Source organism: Neltuma alba, unplaced genomic scaffold (assembly GCF_004799145.2).
Source record: "Neltuma alba isolate B1F8T4 unplaced genomic scaffold, ASM479914v2 tig00010095_pilon, whole genome shotgun sequence".
In the NCBI taxonomy this organism is placed as follows: domain Eukaryota; kingdom Viridiplantae; phylum Streptophyta; class Magnoliopsida; order Fabales; family Fabaceae; genus Neltuma; species Neltuma alba.
The window spans coordinates 516,949-536,227 of NW_021635049.1; the positions used below are offsets into that span (position 1 = coordinate 516,949).

Here is a 19,279-nt window from a genome sequence, read left to right on the forward strand (position 1 = left end):
ATAATTATTAGGGGTATACTAGAGAAGATAACACTTATTTATTACAAATAATTAACTTAATAAATTTTTTTAATTTACTTAAATTAGTTAACTAGCTTATTTATATATACACCACTTCTGGTCCTTTATATAAGAATTCGTTTGATTTTTATTTTGGTTCTAAATATAAAATCCAAATCCACTTTATCTCTTATATTTATTTATTTATCCTTAAGATAATCTTTATAATAATGGTAGTTCTAATAAAAAAATATTTGATTGGTAAGGATAATTTATGAAAGACAATACTTATTTATTATAAATAACTAATTTAACTAATTTTTTTAATCTGTTTAAATTAGTTAATAAGCTTTTATATTAAGGATTAGAGTTAGTATGATAGAAGGCGGTGAAGGAAGTAGTACGTACTTTGTTTTTGGGAAGGAAGGGAAGACAATTAAGTGAGCAATCCACGAATGGTTGAATTGCTAAAATTCCAGAGTGTAGACAGATAAATCAAATTATTTTGGGACGCAAATATTCTCTCCATCGAATTCAAATGCAAAATTGGAATGCATAATGGGTTAGGTTCTACATTTTTTTTGAATACTTTTAAAATCTCAAAATTTTAAAATATTTTTCGGTTTTGTGTGGCACCGATCCAACTCCATGCCGTCTTCTACCACTTCATACTTTTTTATTAAGAAAAATCCAAAATCACACTCTAGCTAGCAAAATATTATACTCCTAAATATAAGACCTATTTTATAGTGTAATTTATAATATAAAATGAGTCTTATATTTAAAACAAAAGAAGTATTCAAAATTGAATTCCAACTAATGGTGGATAGATGGAAAATAATTTAATATTTTTCAAATAATATCTTAATTTTGGAATTTGTGAATATATAAAATCTCGTTAAAAGAATTTTATTTTCATTTACAATTTTATTTCACTTATAGTCGGATTATTTGATTGTATACGGGTCCAAAAGAGAATAAAAATTGAAAATACATGATCATTCCCAAAATTATGTCATCATCAAAATACGAATTTATGAACCATTTTTCAAATTATGCGCTAATTTGACTATCAATGTAAGCTTATCATTCAAGTTTCATAGGAAAATTTGTTATGTGCATAGTTGAGTGTATTTTTATCTTAAAAATATTATCAGAGGAGTTACCGCTTTATATGTACTCAAAAGAAGATTATAAAATATTCTACCAAAAAAAAAAGAAGATTATAAAATAGTGTGACACAGAGCCTTTCATGTTGCATTGTTTTTGAGAGATTACATATTACACATTAGCTTAACTTGACAAATTTCTTTTAGGGTATGTTTGGCTCAACGAGAGGAAGGGGAGGGGAGGGATTTTAATGGAGGGAAGGGGAGGGGAGGGGAGTGGAAGGATTTTAATATCACCTTGTTTGGATTTATAAAAAAAGAGGGGAGGGGAGGGAAAAATATTTTAATATGGACAATTTTGCTCTTATTTTATTTAAGGCGTGGGCATAATAGTCACAACATGACAAAATATAAACATAATGGTCACAACATGACAAAATATGAACATAATGGTTATAATATGACAAAATATTGCCTTTTCCCTCCAAATCCTCCCAATTTTGGAGGGGAGGTTGAGGAGGGGAGGGGAGGGGAAATTTTAAAAATTTTTCCCTCCCCTCCTAAAATTTGTGTGTTGCCAAACAAGGGAAAATGATTAAAATCCCTCCCCTCCCCTCCCCTCCCTTCCAAATCCCTCATACCAAACACACCCTAAACCACGGTAGCTTGTTTGGGAATAAAAAAGCACTTTAAACTCTAGTTCATATTGTTAAAAGAAATTGGACAGTGTGGGGTACCCAGATTTGGCGTCGGCACCACCTAAAAAAAATTCTAGGAGTGTTTAGATAGAAACTAAATCATGATTTTAAAAATAATTTTATAATATACAAAATAAATATGTAAAAAAATTTATTTTAATTTTGGAAAAAATATTTTTAAAAAACACTTAAAGCTTCTCAAACTCTTTTATTGAAAAGTAATCCTTCCGTTTTGCTTTCAATATTTTCTTCCTTCCCGGCAAGCACCAGCAACGTCTATACATTCTCCATTCATAAGAATGGCATGTCTTTTATATAGAGATGAAGAGGGAAACTAACACACACCCATACACTCGTTGCTTGCTCCTTCTTTGGACCAACGTCTCTCTAGAGACTCTTATTTTTACCTTTTTCGTTTTTGTTTCAAAAAGCCTTGCTGAATCTCTCTAATCCAGAATCTCGAACGTCGTCAATCTTTTGATGTCCTATTGGTGAGAATCGCTTAAGAGGAGCAGACATTTGCTTTCTCAAAAAGGGCCAAATCAAATCAATCTGTCTGAATAGATGGAGCAGAAACACGTTTTGTTGTCAGCATTGAGCGTAGGGGTTGGTCTTGGAGTAGGGATTGGGTTGAGTTCAGGGCAAGTGGTTCAGAAATGGGTTGGAGGGAATCATGCGCTCTGTGGTGAGCAGATTGAGCAGGAACTTTTAAGGCTGGTGATTGATGGCAAGGAATGCAAGGAAACTTTTGAAGAGTTTCCTTATTACTTAAGGTAATTTAACTGACTTTTCCTACCAAAATTGTTAATGTATTTGTTGCTTGCTTTTTATTTTGTATAATGAAGTTGGTGCTTCAAGGTTTTGAAGATATGATAAACATTTTTCACGGGGTACTTGAAATTTACTTGCAATCTATTTTGAAGCTTCTTGTACTTGTAGATTTGACTTTCTGACATGACTTCTGGTCTTCTATGTTGGTTCTTCTGTTCTCTGAGATTTTTTAAGTTTGTTATTGATCTCAGGTCTCGGCTTTATGCTCTGTCAACCCTGAGCTTTCTTTGATTTTCTGTAGGAGGAATCCTGTCCACTTTTCCGTGGAAATTCTCTCTTTCTTTTATCATTTCTTGGGCCAGGACGGATGAGAAGTTACGCAAAATGAAACTGAATCCGAAACTAACGTGCCTTAATGTATTGCTTGCAGTCACAGGGAATTTTTCTTTATTTTATTCATATAAGATTTTTCTCATATCTAGGATTATTCTTTTCAGTTGCAATTTTGTAGTTTTTATTTTATTTTTATTGTTCAGATTGATTCTGCATAGCACTTCGATGCAGATTCTAGTTTCATCCTCCTCGTAGAAAATGTAACATATATTCTTTGTGCTTTAGTGCACCTTTTATTTCCCAATTCAGTTGACTTCTGATTCAGAGCATGAAAACAGTGATTAGAATACACTTGCACACCGAAATATGTAAACTTTATCTTCCTGAAAATCTATTATGGTTTTTTTTTTTTGGAGGGGGGGTGTCAATTGACAAAAGAAACTGTTAATTTATGCTACTCTTATGTAGTGTAGCTCTCAGGTCAGCTATTAGTGAAAGAAACATACTATTGAAGAACTCTTGCAACGTTGAGCCGTATCCTTGCGTCCTTTTTCTTAGTATTATAAAATTCATTCACATATTACTCTCAGCCAGACATGATGCTTGAAGTACTTGTTTTTATTTAATGTCTATGCAAGCTTGAGAACCATGCTTTAGCTGTAACTGTACAAGCATAGATCTCTTGAAGTATCTATTGGGTTTTTGATTGAGGTGTAAGCAAGCATAAGAACCATGCTTTACCCATAACTGTGGCTTATGTTTAGCATAGATCTCTGTGGATGTGAGTCTTTGGTCCATTCACTGGGGAATGCGGCGTGATGCTCTACCCTTGAAAGAATTTGTTATGCTTGTCTTGAGACCATTTATCCTCAAGTAGATAGGCTTTATAAACACCTGCTTCTAGTTTCAAATCTTACGTGAAATATGAATTTTCCCTGATAACTCAAATCTTATTCCACTGTTTGGTGGTGACTATGACAGTGAAAGAACTTGTGAGTTATTGAGGAGTGCTGCATTCGTTCATTTGAAACAACTTCACTTTTCCAAACACACCCGTAATCTTTCACCGGCAAGTAGGGCAATTCTGCTTTCTGGACCAGCAGGTATGTTATGAAGATGTCCTGCACAAGATTGTTTAGGTATTCATGTCTGATTGACTCATACTGTTATTTTCAAATTTTGAAGAGCTTTACCTGCAAATACTTGCCAAGGCTTTAGCTCATCACTTTGAGTCAAAGTTGCTGCTTCTAGATATTGCTGACTTCTCTTTCAAGGTGATTATTTTCATATGTTAATTTCATTTATTTAAATTGAATAAGCAAATATTAGCATCTGATCTATTTCCCTTGTACAGATGCAAAGCAAATATGGATGTGCAAGAACAGAATCAGTAAGTTTTCTTTTGCTATGAACACTTTATGTTTACTTTTTTGTCCCGCCATGGTGTCTGTTCTGCACTAACAACTGGCGATACATCACTGTTTACACAAAATAAATTTGTTTACTCACTTTGTCATTCCTTAAGTCATACTTTTAAATTATTAACTAGAATGTACACAAAAAAAAAAAAAAAAAAAATTTAACTAGAACATGGATTGACATGAATATTTACGTGGGGAGTGTTTTCTTGCCTGTAATTCTGGACTCTAGACTTCCCTCCCAAAAAAAAAAAGAAACTTTCAGTTCAGTGTACTATATTCTCTCAAAAAGGGATTACTTGAAGTTACAAATATTTAGTTGTTTTGTAAGGGGATTTTCCTAACTGGTTTGCTTTGTTTATAGTCCTCTCAAAGGTCTTTATCTAAGGCGGCTCTCGAGCGAGCGTCCAGTTTTTTGGGTTTCTTTTCAGTTTTCCATTCAACTGGAAAAACTAAAGGTAAGAAACAAGAAAGAAACACCCCCCGGGCTTGGGGAGAAAACAATTTTTGTATTTCTCAGTATTAGATTACTTTTTCTTGGGAGTATTGATACTTCTAACTGTTGATATGACGATTGAAATCCCTTCTACATTTAGTCATGATGTAGCTTTCTTTTTCAGTGCTGATAATTTTTTCTTATAGTGGTCATGTTCAAGATCTTGCAAAAGGTTATGAATTTTTCTATAACATCATGTTACCATGCGGATTTTGCATCTTTAAATATCCTCCAGTTATGACTGTTCGCTAAATTTTACTAAACTTTTGTAGTTTGTACATTATTTTGACATATCTTGATTGACAACTTTCATTCAGGCACTTTGCACACACATAGTAATAGTACTGGAAGTTCCAATACATCTTCAAAACTTAGCAGGAATGCCTCTGCTGCATCTGATATGAGTAGCACCGCTTCCCAATGTGGTCCAACAAATTCAGGTTGTACATGAAAACATATTTATCTCTCTCTATCATCCAGTTTTAGCTAATATCCTCTTCATATATATTTTGATAGATTTGTCTTCTATAATGATAACCGTGTTAAAAATGTACTAAACTCAAGGACTAATGGTTGCCAATATGTAAGGCTTCATCTTTATAATATCAAATATAGTACCTCTACTTTTAATTAAGCTGTGCGCATTGCCCACTTCTTTCACCAATTTGTTATTAGTAAATGCAGCTGCTTAATGCTTGGAAAGTTGGAAGTAAGTGTAGATTTTAGTTATTGCAGGGATATTCTTAGAATTTTGTAATATTTAATAGCAAGAATTTATCACATAATAATAATAGTAGCAGCAGCAGCAGCAGCAGTAATAATCATATCTTATCACTCTTAATCTAAATAATCAATTCCTTATTTTATAATCGAAGCTGCATAAATTGCAAATTTTTGTTTGCTCATTGCTTTGAACTTCCATTTTCAGGCACCTTGAAGCACATGAGCAGCTTGTGTTTTGATGAAAAACTCTTCCTTCAGTTGCTCTACAAGGTGATGTCATCATAGCTTTTCTCTCTACTTCGAATTTGTACTGTATTTAAGAAGTACCATAATGGGCAAGGTTTCCGTAGGACAAGTATAGCTGAAAAAAACTAACATCACTTGGAAGGTATCTTAATTCCATTCACTCAAAAAAAAAAAGAAGTGTCTTCGTTCCAGGGATATGGTCCTCTGCTACGCTAATTTTGAAATAGGATTTTTGCTTTGAAAGATACATCTAAGAAAAACGGACTTGGGATATATCTATCAATAGTCGTTTCTAACAAGAAGGATCTATATTAGCTGCTGCAGGTCTTGGTTTCTGTCTCAGGAAAAAGTCCCATCATTTTATACATTAGGGATGCTGAGAAGATTTTCCTCCAATCAGAACGGCTATGCAATTTGTTTCATAAAATGCTTGAAAAACTTTCAGGGCCAGTGTTGGTACTTGGTTCCCAGATAGTAGATGCTGAGGATGAATTCTCAGAAGTTGATGAAAGGCTTGCAACATTATTTCCTTACAACATTGAGATTAAACCACCCGAAGATGAGATTAGTCTTGGAAACTGGAATGCCCAACTTGAAGAGAACATGAAAATAATTCAGTTTCAAGATAACAAAAAGCACATTGCTGAAGTACTTGCAGCAAATGATATTGAATGTAATGACTTGAATTCAATCTGCCGTGCAGACACAATGGTGCTAAGTAATTATATTGAAGAGATTGTAGTATCTGCTATACGTTATCACTTGATGAATACCAAGGATCCAGAATACCGAAATGGGAAGCTAGTAATATCATCTGAGAGGTTAGAACCTGGACCATCGATTTCTAAGTATTCATTTAAGCGAAATGTTTTCTAGTTACTGATGTTGGTAATGAACAGTCTGTCCCATGGTTTGAATCTATTTCAAGAAGGCAAAAGAACTGCTGAGGATACCCTAAAGCTGGAAGCTAATGGAAACAAGGTATGCTTACATCCATTCTCATTTCCAAGGGTAAGATGGATCAGCAAAATTGCTTCCAAATAAATAAATAAATAAATAAGGAAGAAAAAGGCAATGAAGATGATGAAAGAGTTCTCATGATTCTAAATTTACATTGCAGGGCTCAGCTGGCGGAGAGGGGAATGGTGCAAAAAATGAGGTACGGTCTGACGCTCAAGCACCTGAAAACAAAAGTGAGACAGGGAAATCCATTCCTCTAGCAAAGAGTGATGGAGAGAATTCTGCTCCAAAAGCGTCTGTAAGATTGATTTCCCTGTAGCCAACTTCAAGAAGATTTGCATTGGAGGGATCTTGAAAGGCGAAGCAGTCTTTCTTATCATTCTAGAACCCACTGTTCAGACACATATTGAACCTCTTTCAAACAATGAAAGAGAAAGGAAACTCTATCAAGAACGTTCTATGCATATGAGCGGCTGACAACTACTATCAGTTTCTATATTCACAACAAATATCATCATCAAATATTACACATTTTTTCACATTGCACTATTCCGTAAACTTTTGTCAATTTCACTATCACAGCATAAGAGTGTTTGAGATTTGATAGTTAAGCCGATACGAATGGTTCCGGGGCATGCCTTCACTTTTCTCCAAGGCCTAGAGTTTGAAACTATTCAATATTAATTGTTGTTTTACATGGTTACTTGCGTCTGTTATTTTATATTATTATTGTTCTTATTACTATTAGTGTTACAACAAGTTTATTATTGTGATTGCAGGAAGTTCCTCCTGACAATGAGTTTGAGAAGCGAATTAGACCAGAGGTCATCCCTGCAAATGAGATTGGAGTTACATTTGCAGATATTGGTGCATTAGATGAAATTAAAGAGTCACTCCAAGAGCTGGTCATGCTTCCCCTTCGAAGGCCAGATCTCTTCAAAGGTGGACTTCTTAAGCCTTGCAGAGGCATATTGCTCTTTGGACCTCCAGGTACTGGGAAAACAATGCTTGCAAAGGCAATTGCAAATGAAGCTGGAGTAAGCTTTATCAATGTCTCAATGTCTACCATCACTTCAAAATGGTTTGGAGAAGATGAGAAAAATGTTAGAGCTCTGTTCACATTGGCGGCAAAGGTTGCCCCAACTATTATATTTGTTGATGAGGTTGATAGCATGCTTGGGCAGCGAACAAGAGTTGGAGAACATGAGGCTATGAGGAAGATTAAAAATGAATTCATGACGCACTGGGATGGTCTATTGACAAAACCTGGGGAACAAATTCTAGTCCTTGCTGCAACCAACAGGCCAGTTGACCTTGATGAAGCAATCATACGACGGTTTGAGCGAAGGCAAGTCATTATAGATGCATAGGTTGTCTGTTTCTGATTAATTTCAATATTGCCATTCTTAGAAAAAGTGCCTACATGACCTTTATCAACAGTTAGGTGCTCATAAGAAAAGAAAAGGCTAAATCAAACTATAAAGCTTTTACACATAGATTGCAAGTGGCTCCATCATATGACATGGTTCTTTTACATTTTGTTTTTCCAACTCTATGCAACACTCGTGATCACCAAAGTCTTCAAGTTTATAAATTGTCTGATATTTGTGTTTACTGACAGAAAAATACATCAGTGTTTGAATTTGCACTACTATTTATTTTGAAGATTCTCTTAAGCATCTCTTAGCAATACTATTGAATAATTTGATTTTCAAACGCATCTTATTATTGAGATTTGCAACTGATGCCTCTGTAACTTTTCATGTTGAGCAGAATCATGGTTGGCCTTCCATCAGCTGAGAACAGGGAAATGATCTTGAAGACTCTACTAGCTAAGGAAAAGACTGAAAATTTAGACTTCAAAGAGCTTGCTGTTATGACAGAAGGATACAGTGGAAGTGATCTTAAGGTTTGTTTTGCAGCTTATGATTCTAGTTTACTGCTTCTGAAGTGTTGGCATCATCTCGACACTGAATTTCTGTATAAACAGAATTTTTGCACAACTGCTGCTTATCGACCTGTTAGGGAGCTCATAAAGCAGGAGAGATTGAAAGACAAGGTAGTAGTATCACTAAGCAACCTTTACAATGTTATTTTGTGACATTGCCCCCAACCTTGCCCTTATCAATACCGGTTAAATGACTGGTATCAATTTTATCTTGTTCGAGGAAAAGAACAAAAAGGCAGCAGAAAAACAAAACTCAGAGGATGCTTCTGATACTCAGGACGATGGAGAAGAGCAAGTAATTGCCTTGAGGCCTTTAAACATGGAAGACATGAGACAGGCTAAGAGTCAGGTAAGGTTAACTGAAAACCCTTCTCAATTCACATGAAGGACAATGGATTTACAGTATTCTGGTTGTTCAAGGGAATTCACTGACTAATATATGACACCTGAGTAAATAGTATCAGGTTGGTAATATTTCATTAGTATGAGGCATGAGATAATCGCAATCAAAGACTCAACTAACCTGTACTTGATTCATCACTGATTTCGCTACTCTTTTGCTTCCTTTCTATTGTGTCTTTCCTTGAAAAGACTTACATTGCGAGTCTTGATTTCAGCACATAGCTTTATCAGACGCCTAGTACACCTCAACTGTTAAAGGAGATCATAAACTTGCCTAGTGACCCCTCATGATTATACTTGTGAAACTTGATCTTTATCATTGTGATACAGACGAATCAAGATCTTGTATTCTTCCCTACATATGGCTATTTCATTATGAAAGCTTAATGGTTTGTTTTAATGCAGGTTGCTGCAAGTTTTGCTGCTGAAGGATCAATAATGGCTGAGCTGAAGCAGTGGAATGAGCTATATGGAGAAGGAGGTTCAAGGAAGAAACAGCAACTCACTTACTTCCTATAGGATGTACGTAGAAAGCTGGTAAGCAATGGACTGGTCAACATTCTTTCTTCAAAACACAAGAACATAGCCCATAAAACCGACATTGAAATGTCCAGTTATGCCAGGGGGATGCTCTCAAAAATTAGAAGCAATATCTTGTACATATAGAAGAGCTAAAAATCCAGGCATATATCCTCCATACTGTGTGTAATTCATCATATCATGCATCATGTGTGGAGAGGGTTGTTGGTATTTCATTCGGTTGTCTAGAAACCAATGCAACCTGTGCTAGTACTAGGGGACTCGTAATTGGTTTTTGAAGATGCATTGGCTTTTCAGTGAGTAAGAGTGATTACACCAAACCTTTTAGGTTAATGATGTATTTATAAGAAAAGCATCGTCAGACAGTGAGCTTTTGAATAATGGCTTGTAATTGCTTGTTTTGTTTGCGTTAGATTTCAGATCTACTATTGATGGTCTTGAGTATTTAATAGAGATTTTTCCTATTAAATATTATATATAATACATGAACGGTATAAATATTGGATATACGTAATTTAATTTAAATATGTTTAAATGATAATCGTTGAACTTTGGGTTTGCCTTTAATGGGCCTGATTATTTTAATTGGGCTTTTCGTAATCAAAATATAAATTAAATCAAGATTTAATTATTTGTTGATATCACATTTATTGCGATACTATTAATTTAAAAATCTGATACTTGCTGCTGAAAATCTAATTTATTTTTCAATTGCGATCCATATATCATCTATTTATCATCCATAAACTATTCTAATTCCATTCAATAATAGTCAAGTTAATTAGATTTTTTTAATTAAAAAATAATTAAATCTTTAAAAATATTAATTTGTTAATCATTATAATTCTATTTGATTTTTAATCAAGTCCTTATATTAGATTTTCAAGTTATAGTCATTAGTCCATGTGTTCATAATATGTTAGATTGATGATTAAGAAACATAAATATTCACATAATACAAAATAAAAAGGAGATTTTTATTTAAACAAAAAAATAAGCTTTATGATGTTTACAATCATCGCCGTGGATATATAATTTGTAAGCTAATTAATTTTGATTTTAGGAAAGAATTAATTATTTAATACTTGAAATTTGATTGAGTTTGTAACTGAGTTCTTATAGTTTAACTTGTTGCAACTCAATCCTTGTAGTTTATGTTTATGACTCGATCCTTATTAGTGCTACATCAGATGAAAATGATCCAAGTGGATTGTGAGCTATGATGTTCTTCTTTTCTTTACTGTCTCCTTCTCCAACGTGGCACTGCTTCTTCCTCATCTCCATTGCCATCATAAAGAGCCCTAAGCCTACAACCCATGAAGCTCACCACCACGTTCATCCCCTCCTTCTCCCACAGGTCTTCACTGCGACTGTCATTCTCATCATCACCCAATCCCCAACTACCATCTCCCCTAATAAACACACTTGGTGTCATATCTTGTAAATTTTAACTTACGAGATGAAGGATTTGAAACTAACTGTGGGCTAGATAGAATAGTAGAATAAAGATGGAACAACTTTTAAAGTGAAACCTAGGTAGGGACCAAACTGTCATTTTGAAAAGTTTCAGTTAAGAAAGGACAGTATTGGAAATTATGCCTGAAATTCTTGAAATTCTTGAAAATTCATGAAAAGTAGAGTGTCTAAAATAGTATTTAAGGCCTAAAAAGTGAAAATAGAATGAGACTTATCAGAAAATTTTCTATAATTATAGGTATTTTTGGCTAAACAAGAAAAAAAAATTAGCCAAAGTGAATTATTTTAAATGTATAAAGGTCTTAATTGTTCAGACAGAAATGAAAAAAAAATTAGTTGAGAGTTTATTACAGATTGTAAAATTATTTCTAAGCCTTGAAGGTGAGAAGGTTAACTTTAAAAATATTTAATGTCGAATCATATCGGTAGGAGGTCGATTTTGAAGAAATTTGAATAGAGGGAGTTATAGGTTGAACTTTAATCTAAGAAAAATAGGGAACTTCCTCTCATTAAAAGAAAGTTATTGGCATAAAGAAATGAATTTTTAGAGCCACTGGATTGGACAGAATTTAAGAAAAATTTAACCAATTTGGTATAATTATTCAGTAGAATGATCTAAAGCTTGGTGAGGTAATTTTTCTCCATAATTTTCTACCATTTTGGCACCATTTTATGAAGAGACGATATGATTGGAATTTTTAAAATTTATGAAAGGCATGCCTGGAAGAATGAATTATGTAATAAGATAATATATTTTTAAACACATGTTTTTCTAAAAGGAAGACACCTCATAAGGCAAATGGCATGATATTAGTATTTGGAAGACAGGACGACCTTGACTTGGAAGAGCTTGATGATGTAAGGGAGATGATGTAAGAGGACACATGGCTAGTCATCTTATTCTCCTATGACACTCGGTATGATCATGTAAAACATGGCTTGATAAAGGGGACAAGTGTACAAAGAAATTATAACATTTCACCAAGACCCAAATAGAAAATCCAAGCTAAAAGTTTGTCTATAAATACCTATCCAAGTTCCTCATTTTTGGCCAACATAAGAAGACATAGAGAGGAAAGTTTTTGCTCTTGAATCAAAGGGAAAAGGAAGAGAACAAGGAAAAAGAAAACCAAGTCAATTTTAAGGCAATACACAAGGTAAGTTAAGGATTCTTTTAAGGGTTTAATTGCCTTAATTAATGATTGATTTGGATTTAATTTTGATGGGAAAAAATAGCTAAAACCCTAAGGTACTTTTTTGGCCAAAATGGTATAAGTCATAACATGAATGATTAAAGGGTGGCCTAGGAATTAACTCTATTTATGAAAGAATTTCAACTTGTTACACACATACATATGCTTTAGCCAAAGGAAGAATTAAGGGAAGAAATTGGATTTGGATAAATCTAAGTTCAAATATGGATTCTACATGAAAAATCATAAAAATGACACAAAACCCTAAAATCAAAGATAAGGTTTATGGTGTATGTCAAGTCAAGTCATTGATATTGCTTGAGTTGAACATAGAATGCCCCTGTTGTATATTTGATAGGTACTGTCCATTGGCAAGAAAAGCTCCAAGGATAAAGGAAAGGAAGAAAGAGTCAAGCTTGAAAGAGGTAGCAAGAACTTACAACTTTGATCTTAACTTGCATTGTTTATTTGGTTGCTATATGGATATGCTGATTGAGCCCAATTCTTTTATGTCTCTTCATATCATTTTCAGGGCTTTTATCATAGTTAGTAGCTCTTTTAGTGATAATTGTGTTTAATTTAGATTAAGATTCCTTGCTTTGAGTTACTGTCTTTTTTAGGACAATTAATGCTTCAAATTGTTGCTTTCTATTGCAGGAAACTTAAGAATTAGAGCCATGATTGGAGACTAAGGAACTACACAACACAAGACTCAAAGTATTGATTCTAGAACTGTTCACTATGGCTAAGTAAATTATGTGCCACGGTGTAATTGGAAGATAAGCATCACTATAGTCTTAAGATGTCTTCACCGCGGCCATATTTTGTCTTCACTGTGGCAACCTCATCGATTTTGATGAAGCTCCTCTTAGGAAAGCTTCATTACGGCAAACATTTCCCTTAGCCGCAATGAAGTCCTCATATTAGCAACCCAGATTCGGATCCTAATAGCAAGATTAGGCTACCCACTCATTAAATCCTACCCATTTCATCCCCTTAAATGTTTAGAAACCCTATTTTTGACCTAACACTCCATTCACTCATCTATAGCCTCCTCTATTCATCCTCTCTCACTCTCCCTCATCAAACTCTCATCTTCTTCCACTTATGCATCTTCCACTATGGGTAGCTCGAAATCATTGTTGATTGTGGTGCTTCCTACTCCATTACATGGCTAGACATTTATTCTCTTGAAGATGGATTGATTGGCATGAGTTCCAAGAGCTTCAAAGAGGAGTTGGCTTTATCTATAGTCTAGTTGCTTGTTTATGAATTCCTAGATCTAGGGTTTGTAAAATTGTGACTGAACTATGTTGGTTATGATTGTAATCAATTCTAGATGATTATGTTATGTATTGGATTAGTTAATGTTGAATGTGGGCTTCTATATATGTGATTACATATATGTTTCTATGCAATTCTTTTGATACTCTTCTTTCTGCATGATATTGTTTAATAATGAGTTAATCTGAATTTACATTGAACCAAGTGCATTAATTAATCCTAATACACACATAAAGTGAGTTTTATAGGGTTTTATGATTGGATGTCCATTTATTAAGACTCTAGACTTAAAGGATTCTTTAAGGTTTTTCGTTTAGAAAACTTAGTGATTTATACTCCCAAAATCATTTTGAACTATGATTGCCAAGATCCATTTTCAAGAGGTTTCATCAACTATTTCCAACACTTGTTTTTCTTAGATTTAAGGTTTTGATGATAACAAATCAAGTATGTTTTGGTTTAATATGTTGATCGATCACCTGATCGATCAAAAAGTAATCGATCAAGTATCAGATAAATTGTCTCTGTGTAATTGAAGGTTGGTACTAAGTTTGATCGATAAATTGATAGATAATTCAAGGTTTATGTGTTGATCGATCAATTGATCGATCATTGTTAACAATGTTTGGTATAAAAGTCTGTAGAAAATTATCTATCACTTGATCGATAATTTGATGATCAAACAATTGATAGATAAAGGGACATTATTCTGGTAGGAAGTTATCGATCACATGATCGATAAATAAGTTATCAATGTGGAGATAGATGAATGGTAAAGCCCTTCTACTTAAGTTATATTCTGTTTCATTCATCATTTATCGATCACTTTATCAATAAGAGATCTATCGATAACCAGATTGAACAATGCTTGAAAACTCACTGGATTATTGATATGTTTCTGGTCAAGGTTGTTTTTTGGTTTTTTAATCGATCACTTAATCGATCAGTGATTTGTTAATCAAATGATCGATCATCACTATCTCACTGCACCTAACTTTTTGAGTTATGTTTTCGATCACCTAATCGAACATTTGATTATTAATGAAATGATTCATCATCCAAGTTTCTGAATATTTTGTTTTCATATAACATGATCGATTAAGCTTTATCCCTGGTTTTTTAACTAAGCTTTTCAAATAATGTTTTATCGATAACTTGATCGATCAACCTTTAATCGATCAACTACTCGAACATTATACAATCTTTGTTTTCAGCTTAAAATACTTTTCTTGACTTTTTATCAATAAGTTTTTCTATCATTCATTTATCAATAAAGTACTCGATCATTGTTCTTTGGAAACCTTTTTATCTCACTCAGCTTTATCGATAACATGATCGATCAAACAGTTTTTAATCACTTGATTGATCATTAACTCATTTCAGTTAAAAACAACAAGTTACAGTGACTTTCAAAATCTGCTGAATAGTTCTCTTCAAGCTTTTCTCAGCCTTCATGTTTATCATAATTCTCTATTTTAAGGGAGTCAAAGCCATAAGTGATCTTAGACCTTTTCCTACTTAATCTTTCAAAGGTCACTCTTTTCATTTATCGATCACTTAATAGATCAATGGTTAATCCATAACTTAATCGATAAATATAGTTATCTGTTTCAAATTCTTTCACTTTGATTAATCGATAACTTAATCAATCAACCAGTTATCGATCATGACTTCGATCAAGGATGTTCAGTTTATGTTTAAAGTATCTGGTGATTAATTGATTCCCTTTCCAACTGCCACATAAATGTTTAATATCACTTGATTAGTTATCATCATGAGTTTCATTCTGAAGGAAAAACTTATTATTTTCAAGTATTGTTACAGAATACAAAGCTCAATGGATACTCAACGGATATTTCGTAGCCCTTAACCTGCCGTGTTAGAAGCATTAATGGTGAATACTGTTGCAATTGGGAAAACACGCAACCGAACTTCCAACTGCTAGAAGCTCTTCAGTCTAACAATTAATTAAACTTCTCCAACTATAAAAGGTGCAAAGAGCATTGAATGAGTAATTGAATACGTGAGCTACTTCTGCTGAAATACTTACTGTTGCATTCAATACTCTGTTTTTCTTTTTTTATTGAACTTCAGTGTTTCATATTTATTTACTCTGTGAGACAGAATGATACACCTTCTTTACTCACCTTCTAAGAGTAACTCAAGAGTGTGGACTCTTAGAGGGATTGTAACCTTATGGGTAGTAAGGGGCAGTGATTGAGGAAATCAATTACTGTACTAAGACACCAAGAGCTCGTTTAATCTTGGGATTATAGTGGAAATCTTAGAGGTGCTCTAAGGATTGGACGTAGGTCAAGTGTCCTTGCTCCGTGGTGAAATCCTTCTAACTCAAAGCTCTCTGTTTTTATTTATTTCACTATTTTATTATGCTTAAATTTTTATAACTCACCCAATTCACCCCCTTCTTGGGTGAGACTACCACTAACAATTTTTCTATCCATTCCATCCTAATCCCTCAAAAATCCAAAAATACATTTACATTGTATTTCATCTCAATTGCTAGTTCTAATGAAAACCCCCAATTTTTATCATAACACAAGTTCCTCAATCAAAGCAATCAACATAATCACACTAAACAAGCAAGATAAACATTCAAATTACAATTCAATGCTACCTTTCCCACTTGATAGGTTTTGGTCTCCTTGGGACAATTAGTCTCCCCTTATATTCTTCTCACAAAACCTATCAATTCAAGTATAATTGCAACCTACATTAACAATTATACAACTCAAATACAACACTTTAACCTTAACCTACAAAATTCCTCTCTTTTTCTTTGATTTTTAACAATATTATTCCTCCTTCACATTGTCACATCCAGTAATATGGCAATTAGGAATAAAGAATATTCCTAAATATTTATGGGCCAAAAGGATAAGGAGAAATAGAAGAATTTTTAATGGAAAATAATTATTATGATTTTTCAACTTAATGTGAAAGTTTGACTAATTAAGAAAAATTGGTCAAAGATAATTGTGGAAAAATACTTTCAAGCCTCAAAAAATTAAGAAAAATTAAGGATAATATTCCTTGAGAAGTATATGAGGTTATATAATTGATTTTATGACCAAATTACCCTTCAAAAAATTACAAAGGAATTTAAGGTTAATTTAGGCTAATTTAAGAGCTTTTATTTGGAAAATTCCAAATAAATGTATTTAAGGCAAGAACAATTCCAAGAAAATTCCTATCATACCCCAAGGAATTATAAGAGATTATGGAATTAAAAGGAGACCCTCAAATATCTAAGAATTTTTCCAATTCCTTGGAAAAAAAATCACTAAAGAGAAGGAAATTAGTTTTCCTTTTTATTTAATTATTGGGAAATTGATTTTGAGACAAAGAGAGAAATTTGGGAAGATAAAAATAAGGAGGATAGATTATGGATCTGACAAAAAATAATTACAAAGGCCAGAATACTGTAATTATAGAAAAGAGATTAAACCCAGAGTAAAAATGTACCGATAAAGTGAAGACTAGCGTCTTGCACTTTAAATGGCTCACATTTTGTCATGTGTCAAGCCCCTAATGAAGAGGATTTGAAATTGCCAAGTGTCACACCTCAAGTGGAGAGGATTTTGACTTTTGGTAATTAATTTCTTTTGGAATTAGTTAATTAAGAAAGAGAAAGCAAGAGGAATAGGGGGATTGATGAAACGTCCTGCCTTTAACTCCTCAGAGCACGCATTTATAAGCATTATGATTCAAGTAGTTCATGACACAAGCCCATGGATTTAAAATTTCAACATAATTACTCGGGTTACTATTTACTGTTTAAGTTCCAGATTATAGGTTCAACTTCAAAAATTCATAACTAATTTCATAAAAATCGTATTGAGGTGTTCTAAAATTCTACAAAAAGATATTTTGATGCTCTTTAAGGAAAAATATCCAAGTGGACTTATCCTTTCCTAATTCATATAGTTTAATCAATAAATATTACTGTTCATTTCATAAAATCTGGAACTTCCAGATTCTGTGGCTCAACTTTGGAAATTCGTATCTCCTTGTGTATACATTCAATTGAGGTGATCTACCTCTCATTTTAAATCTTGGGATGTGTACTATAAGTCTACCAAATCTCATGACTTAACTCATTCGTTTGATAGGTCAAACTTAAACTACAAACTCATTGCTCTAGGACCTTCGTTTTATCCCTTAACATCTCTTTACTTTAATTCTTTTTATTTCTTTGGTATACATAACAAGGGCTTACTCTTTCCTGTTCATGCTCATACAATTCTATATATGCCATAAGCATTATAATTAAATACATGGCATCATTGGCATCCACAACATAAATTACATAATAGGAGAATTACACATTGAATAATAATATCATTTATTAACATGAACAATTCTCTACTTTCTTCTCCTTGCTTCTCATGCCATTATTGCCCATTAATGATTGACCAAAATGGTTGGTTAGGGAGGGGGTGAGATTCAGGAGAATCTCAGTAGCAAACAATACCATATTAATCATGCTAGATGGATGCTAATGCACTATACGCAACTTGTTTATTCTCTTGTTAATTAGTGACATTTTAGCATGCTCAAAGCTAACTTCTTGATGCATGGCCATGGAGACATAATCTACTCATCATGAATAGCAATTACAGTAGCTAAAACATGTCACAATAACATTCAGATAACATGCACACAGTAACACACAAGCATACAACATCAAGCAATGACAATAGGTAAGTTCACTACTTTGCACCTCAAGCTTTCCTCTTACTTTTCCTTCGACTCCCTTGACTTTCCAACCATGTGGGTATTTGGTTAACACTACCAAAATCCTCTTGGATGTTCCAAAGGTCCTAAACATAGTCACAATGATCATATAATCTATTAGGACCACTAGATTACATAATATTCAAGACTAGCTCTCTTGAACCTCAACCCTTTCTCTTGCTTTTAGGTTCTTCTTTCTAGCTTTTCTAACATAAATCTCATCATTTCCCATCCTCAAGGTCCATTTCTTGTCAATTAGGACCACCTTAGATGGCCTTAGATTCAAGAATATTAAATTTGAAAATTTTGCTTCGCGGGTACTGTTCATGCAGAAATTCCAGAATTTTTGCTCAACTTTGAGAATTCATAATTAATTCTATAAAAATCAAAACTGAGTGGTTCCAAGTCTCATTGAAAGTTCCTTAAGTTCTCTTTAAAGAAAAAATAGTTTTAGGAACCAATTTTATGCTGAACAGTACCAGAATTGTACGGAATTTGACACTCTTTCAAAGGTTAAACACTGTTTCCAGATTTCAAATCCTAACTTTGAAAAATCACCATAAGTCGTACACATATCCAAATGAAGTGCTCTACCCATGGATTTAAAGCTTACAGAGTGTACTTTAATCATACCAAATTTTAGAATTAGATATAAAGAGTAACTTATTCGAAATAGGCATCAAGTTAGATCCTATAACCATCGCATACCTTGATCTTGAAGCTTGAATCTTGTTCCTTCTTCTTGGCCTTCACCCCTACATTTTTCTCTCTAAATTTTGGCAGAGTTTTCCTCTATAAATGGCTGCCAAAATGCTCTTCCAAGGTGGGGTATTTATAGACAAAACTTTGGCTTGAATGGACCAAAATGCCCTTGGTGGCTAATAGAAAGGGTAAGGGCAATTTTGGAACTCTAAGTTGACTTTGACA

At 33.5% G+C, this 19,279-nt stretch overlaps 1 protein-coding gene and 1 long non-coding RNA gene across 5 annotated transcripts; both read left to right on the forward strand.

Moving 5' to 3' along the window:
* The first annotated feature begins 2,122 nt into the window (after positions 1 to 2,122).
* LOC114754176 (peroxisomal biogenesis factor 6) lies at positions 2,123 to 10,093 on the forward strand. 4 transcript variants are annotated; one of them, XM_028942943.1, is made up of 15 exons: positions 2,123 to 2,580; positions 3,893 to 4,014; positions 4,097 to 4,185; positions 4,266 to 4,301; positions 4,694 to 4,787; positions 5,143 to 5,265; positions 5,754 to 5,818; positions 6,119 to 6,615; positions 6,694 to 6,775; positions 6,915 to 6,953; positions 7,534 to 8,102; positions 8,528 to 8,663; positions 8,745 to 8,816; positions 8,929 to 9,051; positions 9,510 to 10,093. In XM_028942943.1, the coding sequence occupies exons 1-15, from the start codon at positions 2,372 to 2,374 to the stop codon at positions 9,621 to 9,623; spliced, it is 2,370 nt and encodes a 789-aa protein (XP_028798776.1). In that variant the 5' UTR covers positions 2,123 to 2,371; the 3' UTR covers positions 9,624 to 10,093. The 4 variants fall into 4 exon arrangements, with proteins under 4 accessions (XP_028798776.1, XP_028798777.1, XP_028798774.1 ...); XM_028942941.1 differs by having other exon boundaries at positions 2,125 to 2,580; positions 6,915 to 7,052; XM_028942942.1 differs by having other exon boundaries at positions 2,125 to 2,580; positions 6,915 to 7,052; positions 8,745 to 8,813.
* Positions 10,094 to 11,626: 1,533 nt separating this feature from the next.
* Positions 11,627 to 13,712, forward strand: LOC114754178 (uncharacterized). The gene is made up of 3 exons (XR_003741127.1): positions 11,627 to 12,277; positions 12,672 to 12,738; positions 12,971 to 13,712. It is a non-coding gene; the product is annotated as an uncharacterized LOC114754178 (long non-coding RNA).
* The last annotated feature ends 5,567 nt before the right edge of the window (positions 13,713 to 19,279 follow it).